Genomic DNA, 20,959 nt, shown 5'->3' with positions numbered 1-20,959 from the left:
AAATAAGATTAAAAAAAAAAGATAACAGAAAAACAGAAATAATGGAGCAAGAATGCAAATCTACATATGTGTGAAAACTAAAAACTTTGTTTTCATTTACTGAACAATTAACTTCTGAATTAAAAGAGTATACATTAGAAATAAAAGTCAAGGGAAAAATAATTCATCAAAGTTACAGTTGAAAAATATTGTAAGTACCTCCACATTTCTTAAACTTAGAGCACTATCAACATCATCTGTTGTCAAAATAGTCCGCTTCGAGTGATGCATACACTTCATAGCTTCCTAAAACAAAAAACAAAGTTAGCACTTCCAATGTAGCCAAATAATATCCCTGGCCAGATTCCCTCAGCTAAAGATGTTCTGGCCCTACTGGTCCTGCTATCACATTTGTGATTTAACCCTTAATGATGAAAGCACACCTCCACATATTTATATACATAGAAACAGAGAAACAAACATTAACGAGCAAAGCAATAATTGACAAAACTCAGAAATTCTAAACTTTTATACCCTTTCTTAACAAGAAATATTTGATTATATGTGATAGACACATGCATCTAAGCTAGAACATAAGTATCCTACCTAACTGCTTATGGAGTGGCCATTCTACATACCATCCTAGTTTGCAGATATCTACCCACTATCGATTCAACATCATAGAAAATAAGACTATTCCTATAATGGCTAGAGACAAGGGTTCTCGTCTACTCCAATATGATGTAAAATTTGCAGCTATATAATGAGAATCATTATATTATTTAGTACCAGTTCTAGGTGAATTAGAAGATTCTGCTTTTCAACCATTTAACCTTCTCCCTCACTGTCACACCCCAAAAGCAGCCCGCTATTGGGCCCGTCTTGGGGTGTGACTTTAGGCTGTTTGTTTCAGTCTTCAGTCTTTAATAACCCAGCAAAGCTTTAAAAAAGCAATAACATGGACATTTACAGAGTATTCGAACAACTCTATCTAATAACTGAGCTTTCATTAAAGTCTCTAATACAAGATAAAATACAACTATGAGATGATTATCATGTCCTCTAACAGATCAAACTAATAACTCCACTGAGATTTAGATGTTTGACTCCATTGCCGAAATACACCATGAGTGTCTCTTTAAGTTCTTGCTACTTTTATCAAAATTCTCACTCTAAAAAATAATAATAACATTCAATGAGCTACATGATCAGTAAACACTAATTACATTTTAATAATTAGATTTCTGAGGATTTTACAAAAAAAGATATTTGAAAAAGACTTTCAAAAAGCAACATAATATATTTGAAATCCCTTTACAAGCTTCATTTGAAGAACAAAACCAGATTTTCAAAATGACATTGTAAACCACTTTGCAAACTCATAAAACTTTCTTTGCAAAAGCAAACATTTCTCATTTCATTAAACTTTTAGAAAACATTTAAAAAAATCTGATTCACAAACCCATCGAAGGTCCGAAGGGCTGATTAATCCCAATTTTAGTCGCACTGATAAAATCCCTTTGTACTTCAAATAGGCCGATAACACTAGCGATGGCAGGTTCCACCACCCATTGGATATCCTATTGGGCCAAAGATCCCTTTCAGAAACTCCAAGGCTTCTTTCGCTACGGGTTGGTTAGGATTCTGGTGGGGGATTCCACCTTTTCCACTGGCTACATCAAAGGGCCACATGACTTTCTCAGGACTAAGTCAATTGGGCCAATAATCCCAATGACAAGCCAAATGGGTTGATTACCCTTTCCAACATGGGTTCATAAACCCTGATAAGGTTGTCAAGAGTCGATATACCATCCAGTCGGTGATCTACTTACACTTGTGTGAACGGATATTTAAATCCAAAAACTTGACATCAATAAAAACAATATAATTTCAAAATAAAACATTTGAAATGGAATTTTCATTAGATTTTCAATGCCAAATCTGATTTTCTAAACAATATGATTTCAAATCAACTCAAGGACGATAAAACAAAACCAAAATAACACTTAAAACAATAATTAAACTCATAAAGTATAGCTAATCACTTTTGAAGTAATTTAGGAAATCTAATGGTTTTTCAAAACAATTTAAGAAAACCAGTTTAACTGAAATCTGATGGCATTTCAAAACAATTTAAAAACATCAGTTTAACTAAAATCTAATGGCTTTTCAAAACAATTTTAGGAAACTAGTTTAACTTAAAAGAGGTTGTAAAACCATATTTAATAACAATAAAACCTTGTAATGTTTGAAAAATAAAGAACTTTTAGAAAACCCAAAAGTTGTCAAATATTTGGATTACGAGATTTACATTCAAATTACATAATTAAGAGGAAAATTGAACTTTTGAACATTTCAAACAAAAGCTATAAATCACCTCATTCAATTGCTTACAATAACTAAATTATCAAAACTATAATCTCATTATCAAGACACTAATTCAGAAAATCTAAATCTAATTACAGAAATATGTGACTAATTACTAACTTAACTAACTTTAATTATAAAAACTAAAACTAATTATTCAAAAAATTAACTTAAGGCAGGCCCAATCCTAATTATCAAAACTATAATTAATTACAAAACTAAATTTCAGAAAATTTAATTACTAAAATTGAAATTAATCACATACCTGATAATGGCAGTCACAAACGTCGTAGGTGGCCCTGGCACCCTCTCGCTTAGGGTGTCAACGGGTCGGGTTTGGTTCGAACCCAGGTGGAACCAGACCTGGCCCTGATTTTCGGGTATGGTATTGGGTCCAGACTCGGCTCTAATTGGACCCCCATAAGAGAAACCATACCTGGACCCGATAAGAAATACATATACCAAACCCGGGCCATACCCGGTAAAATAACATCTTTTATCATTTTTACATTGAAAAATTGTGGGTCTCAATTGGAACTTGGGTCGAGCCCGGGTCTGGTACAAAATTTCACAAACTATACCTGGATCCATGTATTAATCGGACCTTCGGGTCCAGACCCAAGACTTAATCAGGTCTTCTTATTTATCACCACACCCGAACCCTATAAGGTTTGGTACGGGTTGGGTCCAAGTAAACCAAACCCGTTGACACCCGTACTCTCACTCCTTGAGCTCCTCTCCCTTCTTTCCTTCTCCCTTCCTCTTAACCCCAAGGAGTATTTATAGAGGAGGTAAGGCGGCAACAGGGTAGGTAGGTGTGGGCACGAAAGACGTGCAAACACACGATGCAACGAAAGAACATAAAAGCAATCAAGCACACAAGACATCGAATTTATGTAGTTCAGCAAATTTGCCTACATCCACAGGGAGAGGACGAGAGAAATATTGATTGAAATCGGCAAGTACACGATGTTATAAGGCTCTCAAGAACAAGAAGAAATACACTAATATGCAGCTAATATAGATTACCTCGACCTGACAAGTCGAAACCGAAATCTACACCACCTTCCTTCTCCTCGTTGCAATTTGAACAAGTTGCCCTTCACCCTTGTGAACAAGAACCCTCAAAGACCTTCCTTGAAAAATCACAACTTGAAACCACCCTCTATACCTTTTATATATATTCATAGGGGTCTAATACTTAGTTTCCAAAACAAAGAGGGAAACCCCCAATTCGTTGGGGTTTCCTTGGCAACATAGGAGAGGGACTCTACATGAGGTTTCCTTAGTAATATAGGAGAGAGACTCTAAGTGATCTAAGGTCTTATGTAGCAAGACAAAGCCACATATTACCCCAACAATCTCCTCCTTGGGTTTGGCTTGCCATTACCCATGTCAAAAAAAATTATCACCTTCAATGCCCCTTCTCCCTAGGGCCCATTATTCTAACCTGAAGCATTAACCAAGTCCAAGCAATGCCTGAACTATCACTAATAAGGGGCTTAGTCAACATATCAGCTGCATTATCCTTCGTGAAAACATTTACCAAGTCCAACTCCTCATCTTCTATCATATTTTGAATCTTATGATACCGCATATCAATATGCTTTGACCTTGGGCAACTTACCGGATTCTCTGTCAAGTGAATCGCACTCTGACTATCACAATACAGTTGCACCTTCCTTTAATCAATGCAAAGTTCATTAACCAGGCCTTTAAGCCATATGCCTTCTTTTGTTGTTGTTGCTTCTGAAGTTGCTACATATTTTGCCTCAATCGTAGACATAACAATCACTGATTGAAGCATAGACTTCAACTCATTGGCCCACTTGCTAGAGTAAATATATAACCACTAGTGGATCTTCTCTTATCTAAGTCCCTTACAAAGTAGGCATCAACATAACCCATAACATCACATGAAGACTTACCCTGCATAAACATGATATCAATATCTGCAGTGCCCCAAAAAAAATTGAAAAATTCATTTAACTACATTCCAATGCTCCTTTCCTGAATTCCATGTATACTTACTAACTATACCCACAACATGTGCAATATCAGGTCTACTACACACCATGGCATACATAAGACAACTCATTGAATTCACATATGGCACCTTAGACATATATGTTTCTTCCTTTATGCTAGAACACAAGAGATTAGATAACTTGAAATGTGTAGCAAGAGGAGTACTCATAGGTTTCGCTTTTTCCATGTTGAATCTTTCAAGAACCTTTTCAACATACTTCTTTTGTGAAACCCATAACTTCCCGATCTTTATGTCTCTATGAATCTTCATGTCAAGGATCTTCTTTGCAACACCAAGATCCTTCTTATCAAACTCCTAACTCAAGGTGGACTTTAACCAATCAACTTCAATCATGCTTTTGGCAGCAATTAGCATATCATCCATAATATAACATCAGAATAATATATGAATCTATCATCAAGAACTTGAAAGAAAACACAAATGTCATAATCACTGTAAAGCCCGTTAAAAAAATTTGTGTCGGACACATGTCAGACACGTGCCGATGTCGGTCTGCGATAGCGAACCCGGATTGGATTCAGGCCCGACCCAGACCCGCGGCCCGGGTTCTCGAATGATCGAGCCTGCGTCTTTAAAAGACGCAAACTGAGAGGGGCGAGGGGTAAAACCCTTGCCACTCTCTCTCTCCTCCCTTTCGCCTTCGTCGTCTCTTCTCTCATCCGGCCAGCAGCTCGCCGAAACCACAGTCGGTGTTACCCTATGTCCGGCCACCTCTTCCCTTGCGAGCGACCCCCGACTCCTCTTTCCTCCGGTAGCCTAGACGACACCCCCTTCTTCGACTACCCGACGTCGACAGCACTGTCGCTGCTCTCCTCCCTTCTGCTCGTATTCTAGCACTCGACGCTGGCGACCCCGAGAACGTCCTCTCCGTCGCTCACTCCCCTCTCTATGTTCGCCCTGCCCCCACCACAACCTTTCTCCTGCGAGTCTCGGCGACGAGACCCTCCTAGCTCTCCCACTGTTACCCCTGTCGGCAGCCCTGGTGTCTCCTCTCGTCCGACCTCCAGCCGATGGCTCGCCGGAGCATCCTCGACCTTCTCCCTTTTGACTCGGCCCTTGGCCTCCCTGTTGTGTTTTACGGCAGGCCCCGGCAACAATCGCCGCCAGCGACCTCACTGACCTTCTTCCCTTCTTTCCCCTACTACAATCGGTGACCACCATAATCGGCGATAGCAGCCGTCGACGGCAGTGCCGTCGATCTTCTGTTCCTTCTTCTTTGTACCCACCAGAGCTATCCTCGCTGCTTTTGCCAGGATAGCCTTCGCCGAAAGCCCTGCGGATCCTCAGGTAACTCCCTCTCTCCTCTCTCATTGTTTTCTCGTGAGAGGTGTTGAGCACCCCTCATCCTCGTTGTCTTCTTCTTTTTTTCTCCCCGTCTTCGTAGCGAAGGGGTCGGGCCCCTCCCTGCTGTCCTGATTTCATAGGGGAGGGGTCGAACCCCTCTCTGGTGCCTTGTTTCCGCAGGGGAGGGGCTGAGCCCCTCCGTGCCTTTTCGTTTTCACAGGGTAGGGGCCAAGCCCCCTCCCTGGTCCCTCTATTTGCAAGGGAAGAGACCCCCTCTACATCGTCTCTTCCTCTTCACTCTTTCTTTTTTCGGCAGGCAGTCAGGCTGCCGCCTGTGCCTTATGTTGGGTCGACAGGGGGACGTCTCCCCTGTCGCTTGTTGTGTTTTTCTTTGATGGTCGTGGGCATGTGGCAAGGGTCGAGCCTCTGCCACCTCAGGATTTTTCGTGAGTCGACAGGGCCCTGTTGAGCCCTGCTGCCTCCTTGCTCCCCCTCTCCCGCGTTCAGCGTGTCTGCTGCCCCTAGCTTGCTTGCTCACTCGTTCGGTTGTTGTGCCAGCTAGTGGGTAGAGCTTTGGGCATGTTGCTCATGCTTTGGGCATCAGTAGTGTTGGCTCTGATGCCCAGCATCGTCGTGGTTGTGAGCTATGCTAGCTTACCACGAGGTGCTTGGGTGCTTGGCTTCTTCGCATGACCATCGTGCACATGTTCGTATGCACGACTGGTGCTTTTCGGGTCTCTGTGTCTTTTCCCCTTTATCGCAGCGGTATCGGGCAAGGTTGCCAGACTAGGAAGCGAAAGCGGGAAACAATACGGGAAGCGGAAGCGAGAAGCGATGTATTTTAAAATGTATAGGAAGCGGGAAGCGAGAAATATTAAAAAAGAAATATAAGAATTGAATGAGAATCAAAATGAAACACAAATAAAAACTAAAATAAAGTGACTAATATTAAATTTCATGATTTTTTTAGTGTAAGAATTAAAATTTTAACAAAATCTAAAAATGATGACTACCAATTTTAGAGAAAACACATGAAAGTGAGTGAGAAGAGTGAGAGAAAACACATAAAAAAACATGAAAAGTTGAGTAGGAGAACATATAAGAAGAATAGATGAAGAATGTGGAAAGCATAGGAGAAGTGTGGGGGAATCGAGGTTCTCATCAAGTTTCGGAAGAGTGGAGTATCGTGCTTCCCAAGTGAGTTTCTGGGAAGCGAGCTTCCCACCTATCTAAGAAGCTTCTGGTAACGCTGGTATCGGGTCCCTACTCGTTGCTACCAGCCCAGCTGCAAGGTTCCTTGTGCATTCTTGCCAAAGGACTTGGTCTTACGATTTCGGCAAGCCGACAGGGGTTGGAACATGTCACCTGGATCTCAGCAGTCAGGGAGCAGAGCTCCCTGCCCTTGTCGCCTTCTGTCTGCCCCTGCCTTTGTGCCTTTCGCAGGACTGGCATGGGGTGGAGCCCCCTACTCCTCTCTGTTGATCAGGCATGCAGGGAGCATGCCGTCTGCATTCAGCAAGGCCCTGTCCGGGGGCCTTTATGTTCCAACATGCAGGGGACCTAGGGCTCCCTGCCTTAGTTGCCTCTGTTGCTTTTCTGCATGGAGCTGAGCTCCCTGCCTGCCAGGTCTGGTACCACTACTGGTATCATCAGACCCTTCTTGTTTTGGATCATGCCATGCTAACGCTTTTACGACTCGCAGGTTGCATGACGGAGCACGCTCGCACTCTCTGTGGCTTGAGCCCGTTCGCACTTACGCTCGCTAGCGTATGCAGACCCACAACCCCTCAAGGTAAGAGATTATTGCGTAAAAGGACAATAAACAGATGAATGTTAAAATAAGAAAAGATAATTAAAAATGAAAAAGGATGATGATATATGTATATGTATAATATATATGTATGTCCTTTAACTCAAGGACGCGGTTTCGCGATCCTTGTCCTCTCTACTTTCCTTGCACTTTACTTTCCTGTTGTCGTCGCGCTATATGTGCCCAGGCTTTTAATTCATGTCTTTTCATTTGATGTCTTTTAACTCAAGGACGTGGTTTCACAATCTTTGTCCTCTTTACTTTTCTGCACTTTACCATTTTGTTGCTCTGCGCTTTATGCGTTATAGCTTTTTACTTTCTTGTCTTTACTTTGTCGTCGTGCTATATGTGCCCAAGCTTCTGTTTCACATTTACTTTCTGTTGCCCCGCGCTTTATGCGCCACGGCTTTTGTGTTTTGTCTCTTTTAATTTCTGCACTTTCCTTTCTGTTGCCCCGTGCTTTATGCGCCAAGGCCTTCATTTCCTTCCTTTTTGGCTTTTAAGTTATTGATGCTCTTCTACTTTGAGTATTCACTTGCTTGCATGTCTGTTTAGCCAAGGTATGGTTTTGTACCTCGTGCATTGTCTTGTGCACTCACTTGCTTGCGTGTTTGATTGGCCGAGGTGCAGTTTCGTACCTCCTGCATTGCTTTGAGTATTCACGTATTTGCTCGGTTGTTTAGCTGAGATACGGTTTCGTACCTTGTGCACTGCCTACGAGGTTTTGCGCTCGACATGCAGTTTTGCACTTTGGGGATCGATCACACTTTATCGTCGCACTATAGCATGCACGGGCTTGCTCTTTGTTAGCTTGCACTCACTCATTGCAGCTTCAAGCGTATTTCAACTTATTCATTTGTCTTAAAAGACACGATGCACACTTATGCACTTGGTTCTCCAAAAAAGATGAGTTTTAGGCACAAACCTAATTTCGAAATATACAGTTTTGTAAAGCAGATTTTGAAAGCCTTTTGTGTGATAGCAACTGGATCTCCCAAATCAATGTATTTGAGAAAAGTGTTTTACAACTTCAGTTCGCGTATTCGATGCAACTTGGATGACCCTGTTTAAGGGAATGTGCATGGGATGGGCGAAGGTTCTATTGAGGAACCTGCGCCATCGCTAGACCGGTGCTACATCACCTCTGATGCGAGACCTAGTTATTGGGTTTTCTGGCCAAACTAAGATATTTAGCACTTTTTCTTCCTTCACGAGATTATTGCTGATGGATTTCTTTTGAGAAATCCATCTCCCTCTCCTTATAATCGTACTCTTAGTCATGTACGATATGTTTGGATTACGATGAGCAGGATGAGAGGTCTGTGGTAACCTCGAAACGTGTTTTGGTACTTTATGGTAATCATGTAATATCGACGTTCGCCTAACAAGCAAGAAGCTCGTGACAATCTAAAGGACATGAGCATGTCAAGCTGGAACTCGAATTATTACACTGTGGACTTTTGCAAAGCAGATGTGTTGGGGATTTCTTATAAGAAATCTGGAGCCCTCTCATCGAGGTTGTACTTTTGAACAGATACATTGCATACTGCGGTGAGTAGGATGAGAGGTGTGTGGTTGCCTCGAACGTGCAATGGCGGGTGTAATTCACTAAATGGTGACTATGTGCCTTCACAAGTAAGCTGCTTGAGTGGGTCGAAAGACCAAAACATGTAGAACGGGACGGCGGTTAAGAAACTTTCGTCGTGCTCGTTCGAAACGGTTCATCAAGAGAGAGGATGAATGGTACAAAACTCTAATGGACAAGCCATTAATGGCTATTTCGGGCAAATGACTCGACTTCCCCAGTCATCAGAGTTAGGGAAAATGCTACAAAGATAGCTTTCGGGCCACTTTTGTAGAAGTTTGGATGCATCCACGGGCCGCTTATGCCTTTGAGGATTTACTCTCTTGATCACTAGTTGTTTCCTTAGGAGCGGACTCAGTCAGTCATTAATACATAGCATAATAAACCCTCGGATCGATCTCGGTTGTTTCTACGTTTCATGCCTTGTGTGTACCCACAACGGCGAGCTAATAATCAGAACAAAATGTAACCTACTCACATTACTATGAGATGTGTGTGCTGTGACGTGAATTGCTTGTTTGATCTATAGTTCAACGTACTACTCGTTGAACTATGCACGCCTGTTGTGGCGCTGCTCTAGTTGGTTAAACTGCTTATGCAGTTCCTTACTGCTTGTACTAGTTAAATGCTTATGATAATAGCATTATGCTAGATGCAATAGCATGCATGCGACTCACTTTGCTACTTGGTTGAACTATTTATGCTTGTTGTAATGCAACACTTGTTGACTTAAACATCCTATGACTGATGTGATTGCTTACAACTCGTAATATACGAACTGTCTACAACTAGGACCAATATAATTGTTTGTCTTACAAGCTGCCTACACCTTATAGTTAATATATAACTGTTGTCGTGTGATTGCTTAATCGCGTGTAGCTTATAAACTACTTGTTGTGCAATAACTTGCACTTTATGATCAATGTAGTTACTTGTGGGTGAATTGAAGAATTCAGTGATAATTGCATGCATTGTAAGCTCTATCACGAATGCCTATCGTATTCAGTTACTCGGCTTACTATGCTTGATTGCTTGGTGGAGTTAGTTACTCCCTGCCTATAGAATCAGTTTGATTATTATAGATGCTTATTTTGCTTGTTCAGCACTTTGTTCGTTACTACTCTTGTATTTAGCTACTTGCTTTATATGAGTTTTGCTTGCAGTACTCGATAGCATGTATGGCTAGCTCTATTAATTTTGCATCTCCTGTTTAGTTTAATAATTATCTTGCTTATTGCAGTCTTTATTCTTTCTTGTCTTTTGCACCCCTACTAGTTTTTCACGAAACTGACTCATTTCATAAGCAGGTGGTGAATAGGTTAAGGCAGCTTGCGATGGCACGATGACGTGATGAGATCAAGATGAGACCATTTCCTTGACGTTTCGCTCCTGAGGACCTATGTCACACGGACTCGGCTAGGGAGGCGCCGCACCCGAGTCGACACGCCCCGACATGGGTGCGGACACGGGTGCGGCTTCGGACACGGCCCGAACTCGGTCAACGCCGAGTCGGACTCGGTCAACGAGTCGAGGCCGAGTCCGTCCTTGTTTTGGACTCTGTCAACATTGAACGAGTCCAAAAATGTCCATTTTTTTGGGTAAAAAACAAAAAAATTTGATCTTTTTATATATTTTTTTTAAATATATATATATAGCATGAGTCTTAAACATAAGCCCTAGAAAAAAATCCGGGGGGTGTTGCCCTCCTACGCCCGCCCCTGGACCCCCGCCCGCTGACCGCGCATCTGGACCCGCGCCAGGGGAGCCCTCGGACCCCCCTTTCTGCAAGGGCAAAAGTACAAGTTGCAAAGTTTATAAAAACACTCGTGTTGGTGCCAAACTTTAGAGGACAATATCCATATATATGCACACAGGATATATATATATATTAAAATATATATATCGCCGAGTCCCCGTGTCCAAAATTTTTAAAATTGCGCCGCACCCGTCACACCCGCACCCATGTGACATAGCTGAGGATATTTTTGGTAAATATGGTATAGAGTTTCTTTTAAAGCCTCTCTTTTGATTAAACTCTTGATTATTAAAACTGTGTTACCAAAACTCTATTTCTTCTTTTTAGTTCAATAAATATATTTGAGTTGCAAATCAGTTTGTAAAAGGGAAGTTTGCGTTGTAATGTGCCCAAGGTCCAGGGACTTGTTATTTCAAACATGATTTTTCGCTGAACTTCTGTTTCAAACTATGATAAATGACTAATTTTAAAGCTTTCAACCTTTTTCATAAAAGGTTTCAAGTCCAGGATTTTTGGGGCGTTACAATCACTCCAGGTATGCCTAACCTTGATCATATAAGAGTCAAAACACTTAAACCACTACCGAGAAGATTGCTTCAACCCATAAAGTGATTTCTTTAACCTGCAAACAAGACTCTCGTTGCCAATTTCTTTGAAACCCTCAAGTTGTTGCATGTAGATTTTCTCCTCTAGGTCTTCGTGAAGGAATGCGGTCTTCACATCAAGCCACTCTAACTCAAGATCATGCATGGCAACCATCGCCAACAGCACCTGAATCGATGTGTGCTTCACAACCGATGAGAAGACTTCATTATAATCGATCCCTTCTCTCTACGAGAATCCCTTGGCCACCAATCAAGCCTTGGTTTTTGTATCAGCTTGTTTTATAAAACCTCTTTCTTTCTGAACACCCACTTACACCCTATAGCTTTCTTGCCTTTGGAGAATTCCAGAAAGTTCCAAGTTTTATTCTTATGGAGTGACTCCATCTCTTCTGTCATAGCCAGCATCCACTTATTGCTATCACTTGAGTTGATAGCATCTTTATAGCATGATGGATCACCTGCACTAACAATTAGAGCAAAGGAAACTATATCTTCAAAACCATACATTACTGGAGCCTTGTGGGTCCTTCTTTCCCTGTCTCTTGCCAAGCTATAGGGTTGTTCTTGCTTTTGAACCATGCTAGGAGCATCTTGAGAAAAAATCATACATCCGCTTGGTGGTGAATCAATCTCATCCACCACCTATATGGCATTTTTTTTCACCATCTTTTTGTTGCATGTAATCCTTCTTATTTTCTTTCGCCATATGCTCATCATCAAACACAATGTCCCTACTTATGATGACCTTGTGGGAATTAAGATCTCATAACGTGTACCCCTTCACCCCCTTCTCATATCCAAGAAAGATGCATGGTTTAGACTTAACATCTAACTTGGAACGTTGTTCACTATGCACATAAACATAAGTAGGACATTCAAAGTGGCTTACCAGCCATATCTCCTATGGAGTCTTGCAATCAATTCTTTTAGATGGTGATTTGTTAGCAATAAAGCAAGCTATGTTAACCGCCTCTACCCAAAAGCTTTTCTCAAATCCTGCATTCAATCTCAAAAAATGCCCCTAGTATAATTATGCTCTTTAGAGGGAAAAAAGGATAAAGGTCTACTTTAGGAGGAAATAACAAAAAGTAGGGTGGTAATATTAAAATGAGACTTTAAGGGGGAATAAATGTATTGCCTTGGGTATATTTCTTGTCCATCTTTGAATTGATCCAAGGAATATGAAAAATGATTATTAAACTTTCGTGAAAAGTTCATGGCCTGCAGTCATAGAAATAGCTTATAAACCATAGGGTTATGACCATTACCATGATAATGCTAATACCAGTGTTCCCTCTGGGGGGTGGCTAAAAGCCATAGCAATTTTGCCATTGCAAAGTATTCCGTAAGGTAAAAAGGCATTTATTCTTGGTTGAAGTGTCTTAGCAAAGTATTCTGGTATAAGTTAAACCCACCGTTAACTTATAGGTTTAAAACAAATGCTATAGCAAAGTATTCTGAGAGACAAATATGAAAACTTACATCCTGGGTTTCAAAGAAATGATTGGCAAACATAATCTCCACGCAAATCTGCCCTATCCCACGTCCATGCAAATCAGCCTTATCCCAGCTAAATCCTGCAAATGCAAATCTGCCTTATCCCAGCGAAATCCTGCAAATGCAAATCTGCCTTATCCCAGCGAAATCCTGAAAATACCCTTATGCATTTTATGTTTTAACCTTATAATATAAGATGTGTCTTTATGATAAGGGTATTAAATTATGTAATGTTTTAAAAATATGGGAATTTTTATTATGTGAGCCCTTTCCATAAAAGTCATATTCATCTTTTCTGCCAAACCATTCTATTGAGGTATCTCTGGTGTGGTAAAGTGACGAGTGATTCCCTCATTTCTTATGAACTCCATAAGCTCATTAGACTTGTACTCCCGTCTATTATTTGACATCAAGTGTTTTATCCTCTCTTGTTTGTGTCTCTACATTTCACTGTTTGAATTTCAAGAATGCTTCTCCTTTATTCTTTATGAAGTAGACCGAGACTTTCCTTAAGTAGTCATCTACGAAGGTTATGAAATATTCAGCCCCACCATTAGATTTAACTGGTGCAAGCCCGCATACATTTGTATGCACATAGACTAAGATGTCACGGTTCGTATGCTTTGCAGTTTTGAAAGTCACCCTGCATTGCTTTCCTAATACACAATATTTGCATAAATCTAATTTGCATGACTTAACACCATTCAACAAGTTTTTTTATAAAGTTCCATCATACATCTTTCACTCATATGCCATAGCCGCATATGCCAAAGAGCGGTCTAATCTGTATTGACCTCTTCATTAATGGTCAACTTGTACAAGTTTCTTGTCAATTGGTCTTTCATGACTATCAAAGCTCCTTTAGTCACCTTAAGAACTCCACATGTTGTTGCAAACCTGCAACCATTTACATCTAAAGTACCCAAAGAAATTAAACTTTTCTTAAGTTTAGGCAAATATCTAACATCAGTCAAGGTTCTTATCACCCCATCAAACATCTTGATTTTTATTGATCATATTCATGTGATCTTACACACAAACATCAGTACCCATAAGAACAGAACCATTATCATGATCCTGATAGGTATCGAACCAATCTCTTTACGCGTGCATATGGTATGAACATCCAAAATCCAAAATTTAATGATATGAAAATTGATTCATACCTGCAAAAACTGAAAGAAGATTTGTATCATCACCTTCATTTATGTTGGTTGCCACACTTGCTTGTTCTAAGCTCTTGCCCTTCTCTTTCTTATCAATGTCCTCTTTGTGCTTCCTGCAATCCCTTTTCAAGTGTCCCTCCTTGCAGTAATAGCAAGAGTACTTTTTATTCTAGACTTTGGTCAGTTCCTATTTTAAGGACTCCGTGACTTTGATCTACCTCTTTCTTGGCTTGAATCACTTCTTTCCAAAAGTCATTCTCCTTGATGTCGGTCTGTGTCGGACTTTTTCCTTATCTCATTTGATAAAAGAGCCATGGTAACCCCATCCAACTCAAGAGTCTCTTTCCCGAATAAGAGTGGACATCAGGTGATTGTAGGATGGAGAAAGAGAGGCCAAAAGTAACAAAGCTCGATCTTCTTCTTCAATCTTTACTTTAGAACTCAATAAATGAGTCAAGAGACTCAAGATCTTATTGAAGACATTCAAGTGATCATGCAGATTTGAGCCTTCCACCATCTGAAGAGCATATATTTGCTTTTTCAAATAAAACTTATTAGTCAATGATTTTGTCATGTATGAGCTCTCTAATTTCAACCACAGCTTTAGTACAGAGTCTATATTTATGACATTATAGAAGACATCATTCGCAAGATTAAGTCGAATAGCACTAACTGCTCTTTTACATATGTCGTTCCAAACATCATCAGACATATCCTTGGGTTTCTTACTTTCCACATAAAGGGCTTTAACCAGCCCTTGTTGGGACAAGATATCTTTCACTCTACGTTGTCATAACCCAAAGTTTATCTTTTCATTAAACTTTTCAATCTTGTGCTTTATGCTTGATCGTTTCATTGCCATCATGAACAAGCCCTAAGATCGAGTCTTGCTCTGATACCAATTTGTGGGCACAGAAGACATGCAAATGCATGATGTAATGAAAGAACAAGAAAGCAATCAAGCACACGCCCACGGAGAGAGTACAAGAGAAATCTTTATTGAAACTGACAAGTATATGATGTTACAAGACTCTCAAGAACAAAAATAAATACACAAATATGCAGTTAATGCGGATTACCTTGACCCGACAAGTCAAAACTGAAATTTGCACCACCTTTTTTCTCCTCCCTTGTTGAAATATGAGCAAGGTACCCTTCACCCTTGTGAACAAGAACTTCAAAGACCTTTCTTAAAAAATCACACCTTGAAACCACCTTCTATACCTCTTATATAGAGGTCTACCACTTCTTCAACCCACTTTTTGTCTCTCTTTCACTCTCCCCTTTCCTCTGCCTCTTCTTCTTCTTCTCTTTGTCTCTCTCTCTCCCCCCTTCCTTTGCCTCTTCTTCTTCTTCTTCTCTCTCTCTCTCTTTGTCTCTCTTTCTCCCCCGCCCCCTTCCTCTTCATCTTCTTCTTCTCTCCCCCTTCCTCCGCCTCTTCCACCCCCCCCCTCTTCCTTCGCCTCTTCTTCTTTTCTCTTTGTCTCTCTCTCTCCCCCTCTTCCCCCGCCAGTTCTTCTCTTCCACTTCCTACTCCTCCTCCTCCTCCTCTTCTTCTTCTTCTTCTTCTTCTTCTTCTTCTTCTTCTTCTTCTTCTTCTTCTTCTTCTTCTCCCCATTCCTCTGCCTTTTCTTCTTTTTCTCTCCCTATTTTTTGTTGTAAACTTGTAATTGTTGTAATTGCTCCCTAGTTCTTTAATTGTTGTAATTGTTTTGTCCATATTTTTTGTTGTTGATTTTGCGATTGTGTGTTGAACTTGACTTTTAGTTTTAGGTTTACTTAAGTGCATTTGTTGTTTTTCTTTTTTAATTAATTTGTTATTTGTTATGTGTGTTTGTTCATGTAGATGTGACATTGAATTGTTATGTGTGTGGATGTGACATTGAATGAATATACATATGTATATTTTATTTGAAGGTCAATTGGTTGTCTTTTATTTTAGATTTATTGACAGAGCACAATGATGTAGATGTTATTTTAGTATATTTAAGACTTGATATTATGTTTAAATTATATAACTTTTGTTGATATTGGCAGTTGTTTGTTCTGTTTATTCAATTGTTCTTATTATTTGGGCTGATTTTGCAATATAACAGGTTTACTATGATGATAGCGATATCTTATACTTAAGCATTTGTTGATTAACTTTATTTTAAGAATTCATATTATGTTTAAATTGCATAGCTTTTGTTGATATTGGCAATTGTTTGCTTATTTATTCAATTCTTCTTAATTTTTGGGCAGGTTTTGTAATATAACAGGTTTACTATGCAGCTATGCATCACGATAGTGGTATTTTGTACTTTGTGCATTTGTTGATTAATTTTATGTTGGATACATCTTTGTTGTTTTTATTGAAAGATATAGAGAGAGGAACAAAGATTTGCATATGGTTTTTATTGATTTAGAGAAGGCATACGATAGAGTACCTAGGGACGTTCTCTGGTGGACAATGATGAAGAAAGGTGTTTCTCTCAAGTACATTAGTATAATTAAAGATATGTATGAAGGAGTAGTAACCAATGTCCGCACTTGTGGAGGGGTGACAACCAATTTCCCGATAACGGTTGGGTTACATCAAGGATCTGCTTTAAGCCCTTTCCTATTTGCGATAGTGATGGATGAGCTTACGAGATCAATTCAAGAAAATGTACCGTGGTGTATGTTGTTTGCTGATGATATTGTTTTGATTGATGAGTCTAGAGCTGGGGTTAATGCTAAGTTAGAATTATGGAGACAGACATTGGAAGCTAGAGGTTTTAAGTTGAGTAAGAGTAAGACTGAATATATGGAATGTCGGTTTAGTAAGCAACGAAGTAGTGATGGGAGTGTAGTGAAGCTTGGTGAGTAAGATATACCGGTGAATGATTATTTCAAATATTTGGGATCCATCATTCAAAAGTATGGAGAAATTGATGGAGATGTAAATCATAGGATAAAGGTTGGGTGGATGAAATGGAAAAGTGCTACTGGAGTGCTGTGCGATCGTAGAATGCCATTGCGGTTGAAGGGAAAGTTTTATAGGACGACTATTAGACCCGCTTTACTATATGGTACGGAATGTTGGGCTGCCAAGAGACATCATATTCAAAAAATGAGTGTAGCTGAGATGCGGATGCTTAGATGGATGTGTGGAAATACAATAAAAGATAAGATTCGGAACGAAGAGATACGTAAGAAGGTAGGTGTTGCACCCATTGAAAATAAGATGCGAGAGAATCGTTTACGGTGGTTTGGACATATTCGGCGAAGGCCTAATGATGCTCCAGTTAGAAGGTTGGAGAAATGGGAAAATATATTAGTTAAAAGAGGTCGGGGTAGGCCTAGGAAGACTTGGATGGAGATGATAGGAAAGGATATGAATGCTTTGAACCTCACCGAGGACATGGCGTTGGATAGAAATGATTGGAGGAAAAGGATTCATGTGGAAGACCCAAAATGAATTTCTTTTTTGGTTCATATCGCTGACCCCAATTGTTTTGGGATGAAGGCATAGTTGTTGTTGTTGTTGTATACATCTTTGTTGTTGGTCTTAATAATATTTGGTCAGGTTTTGTAATATAACATGTTTACGATGCTTGACGATAGCAATATCTTATGCTTCGTGCATTTGTTGTTGATTAATTTTATGTTGAATACATGTTTGTTGTTAGTTTTAGCACTTTATTTTAAAATTTTGGATTATTTTTAAAATTATTTGGCATTTGTTGATAGTTGTTTGCTTTGCTTATTCAATTGTTTTTAATATTTGAGAAGGTTTTGTAATGTTCGACATGTTTTTTTCTTATCTTTTGCTTATTGTTGATTGGTTTTATGTTGCATACATGTTTGTTACTAATTTTAGCAGTTCATTTGCATATTTTTTATATTTTTTTTTATTAAGGTACCGACTAGTCCACCTAGTCCCGCCTAGTCTCAAACTAGTCTTTTTAGGGGTCCACCGACTAGGCACTGCCTAGCGCTTTTGACTACACAGCGCTTCAATGGTCAGCACCAATTTCTCGGTCAAAATTTTGTACATCATTAAAGACATCAAAAGCATTTGGAAACACGCTTTTATTTGCTTATGTAAGCCATAACATGAATCTGTTCAAAAATCACAAGTGTTGTCATTATCAATAATAATGTAGGTTTGAACTCAACAACTTTACCAACAGACACTAGATGATGAGAAGTAAATATAGACACCTCTGAGTTCGTCTTCTGCATGTCTCATTAGACAATGTTCAACTGAGAAAAAATCCACATTTGACCTAGCATTCAAAAGAAAGGAATTCCTGGGAGCCAAGACAGTTGTTCCTTTTTATTATATGCTCTCTCATCATGCACGTAGCTAAGGTGATCTACCCAGAAGCTTAGAAGAACTTGCATTGTTCCACATGAGATCCAAACTATTGTGTTTGCCCAGGAAATACATAAAGTGCCTCTTTGCATGTGTCCTACCCAGATTTATACCAATACCACAACCACAACCCGCTCTCCTATCTGAAAGGCTTTCAAGAATTCATGACTTACAGTGATCCTTCTCCACTTCTATCTATCATGATTCAAATTCAAATGTTTGTCCCATAGAGACACAAAAGATCCTCATGAAATTCATTAAAACATATTTTCTATTAAATAGGCAGAAAAACTACAAGCAATAACATAATAAAGACAATAATGTTTCCCATCACCATTAATCATGATCATCATTGTCGTTATCAGTGATTTACCAAGTAATGATAAAATTTGTTTGTGTGACCTGCACAAACTTATCATTTTACACTTTATAACATTGAAAATTCACACCATCACTATGAATGATAATAGTTCAGGACGTATCACTCCATTATTATGTTATACATTGGCAAGATCTTAATTTTTGTACCTTTTAATGAGTAATATACTACGGTATTAATAATGAAACCATACAAATAGCTTAAAGACATATCGCTTATATGTATAAATTTAAAAGGATAAAAAGTTAGAGAATTCTAAATGCCCGTCATATTCAATTGAAGCGGTTATTTAGTTAAAGACTCAAAGGAAGTAGATAAAAATGGTTAAGTATATAGTATTGTAGGGATAATGAAGATTAAACTTCTAGCTCATGACAGTGTGATTGATAGTTGATAGTACTAGGAAGAATTTCTGAACATTGCTTTTGTTTGGAAAAAATTTGGAGTCAGATGCCGCTAGTGCCTATTGTTGTTGGCGGTATAATGGTGGAGATAGTGACATCCGCAGTGGTGGTGGTAGTGTTGTGTTGATAAATCGTTTACAAAACAAACTTGGGATACAAAAAAAATGGAGATGGAGCTTCAAGTGATGGTTGCATGATGGTGTTCATGTTGTTGGTCATGCATCATTGAGCTATTTGTTTAACAAGCTTAAGGAATAGGATGGGTGCAAAGATGGAGTTGAAAGAAATTCCGGACAGAATAGCCCTCCACGAAGTAAACTATTTGAGTAGACACCATAGTTTCCACTAAGTACTTTAATTATTTACTCCTAAACTAAGTAACGTCAGACTAGAACCAGAAAGGACAGAAAGGAACAAAAAACCATTAGAAGAATCGAAATGAAGGCTGGCTACAATCAAGGACAATTTTAGGAGCAATTACAAAGAAACCAAAACAATGAGATTACTATACACAAAAAAGAGACTCGTCCAAAAGGAAAAGGAGCTTATTACTAGACACAGAAAACCCTTCATATCATATAAACAAAACTCTTCTGTCTCCCAGTTACACTACAATATACACACCTCATATTTCCCATCGAGATACATTGTTCCCAAAAACACCATTAAGTGAGAAAAAAGAGTAAGCAAATAAAGTAGGACCTAAGATTTGTTTCTTCGTGTGAACAATGGTCCCTTATTCTCGAAAGAAATTAAAAGGAAACGAAAAGCATTTCCAACAAAAAATTCAAAACAAACGGAGCATACCGTTTTCAGATTTTTCTTTTGTTTACTGTATTTTATTCTGGAGAAAATACGGGAACGACGGATCCTGTGAATGGGAGGATTCAAATGGAAAGCGAGTCGTAATGATTCATTGGACAGGATGGTGGGACGTGTACGGAACTGTCAAAGCTATTCCATGAAAAAAATCTCTAGGGTTCCTCAGAAAGATGCGGAACGGATCGAAGGCTCCCAATATTCACAAGAAGGGAGTAAAACCTCGTTCTTAACCGCGCGCGGTTTGTAGAATACTTCTTCAGATGTAATAACCTAACAAACTTGCCAGCAATTACTTCAAGGAACGAGGTAATAACATGAAGCTGCACAATAGCTAGGCCCTCAAGAAGCTCGAACAGAGCGAGAGACTGAAACGCCTATGAATGAGAAACCCAACAAGATCTATCGTCGGAAACTAAAAGCAGAGACAGAGAGAGAGAGAGGGGAAGGGGGAAAACAACCTGCATGATCTCTCTCAGGCGATATTCGACATCGGGGGCGAGGGCGAGAGCGACATCAGGGGAGAGGTTGTTGATTCCGATACTCTGAGCGATCACCTCGATCGTCTCCTTAGGCACGATGCTCATCTCCTCTTCTAGTCTCCTACTCCTTAGAGAGAGAGAGAGAGAGCGAGAAGCAAACCCTTCAAGTGGACTCGGAACTTCAGGCCATCGCAGAAAACTCGGACTCCGGATCCGGAAGCCAAAGCTTGGGTGGGATATCAGACCGACCAGAATCCGGATCTGGTTATGTCTCGGGTTTCAGTATTTTATATTCAAATCCGATTCCGAATCCAACTACAAATCAGCAAACAAAGGTAAACTTTTTTTATCCTTCCATTGGATACGCTCCATGCTGGTGGGAATACAATAAAAAAACAAAACAAAAATGCATAGACATTTTTTTTTTTAAGGCA

At 39.6% G+C, this 20,959-nt stretch overlaps 1 protein-coding gene across 2 annotated transcripts in view; it reads right to left on the bottom strand.

The window, feature by feature from the left end:
- The window catches only part of LOC149818693 (transcription initiation factor TFIID subunit 6-like), a 48,970-nt gene extending 28,295 nt beyond the window's left edge, over positions 1-20,675 (bottom strand). Inside the window, exons 1-2 of one of the 2 annotated variants that reach the window (XM_089984637.1) lie at positions 20,505-20,675; positions 199-285 (exon numbers count right to left, since the gene is read on the bottom strand). In XM_089984637.1, coding sequence (XP_089840763.1) covers positions 199-285; positions 20,505-20,630 — 213 coding nt within the window. In that variant the 5' untranslated portion in view covers positions 20,631-20,675. The remainder of the gene's footprint in view (positions 1-198; positions 286-20,504) is intronic. The other variant, XM_089984638.1, reaches the window with a different exon arrangement.
- Between the last annotated feature and the right edge of the window lie 284 nt (positions 20,676-20,959).

The sequence above is a fragment of the Nuphar pumila genome, chromosome 13 (assembly GCF_984573655.1).
Source record: "Nuphar pumila chromosome 13, dmNupPumi1.hap1.1, whole genome shotgun sequence".
NCBI classification, from domain to species: Eukaryota; Viridiplantae; Streptophyta; class Magnoliopsida; order Nymphaeales; family Nymphaeaceae; genus Nuphar; species Nuphar pumila.
The sequence above is the reverse complement of the archived record's forward strand: the minus strand, read 5'-3'. Positions and strand labels throughout refer to the sequence as shown.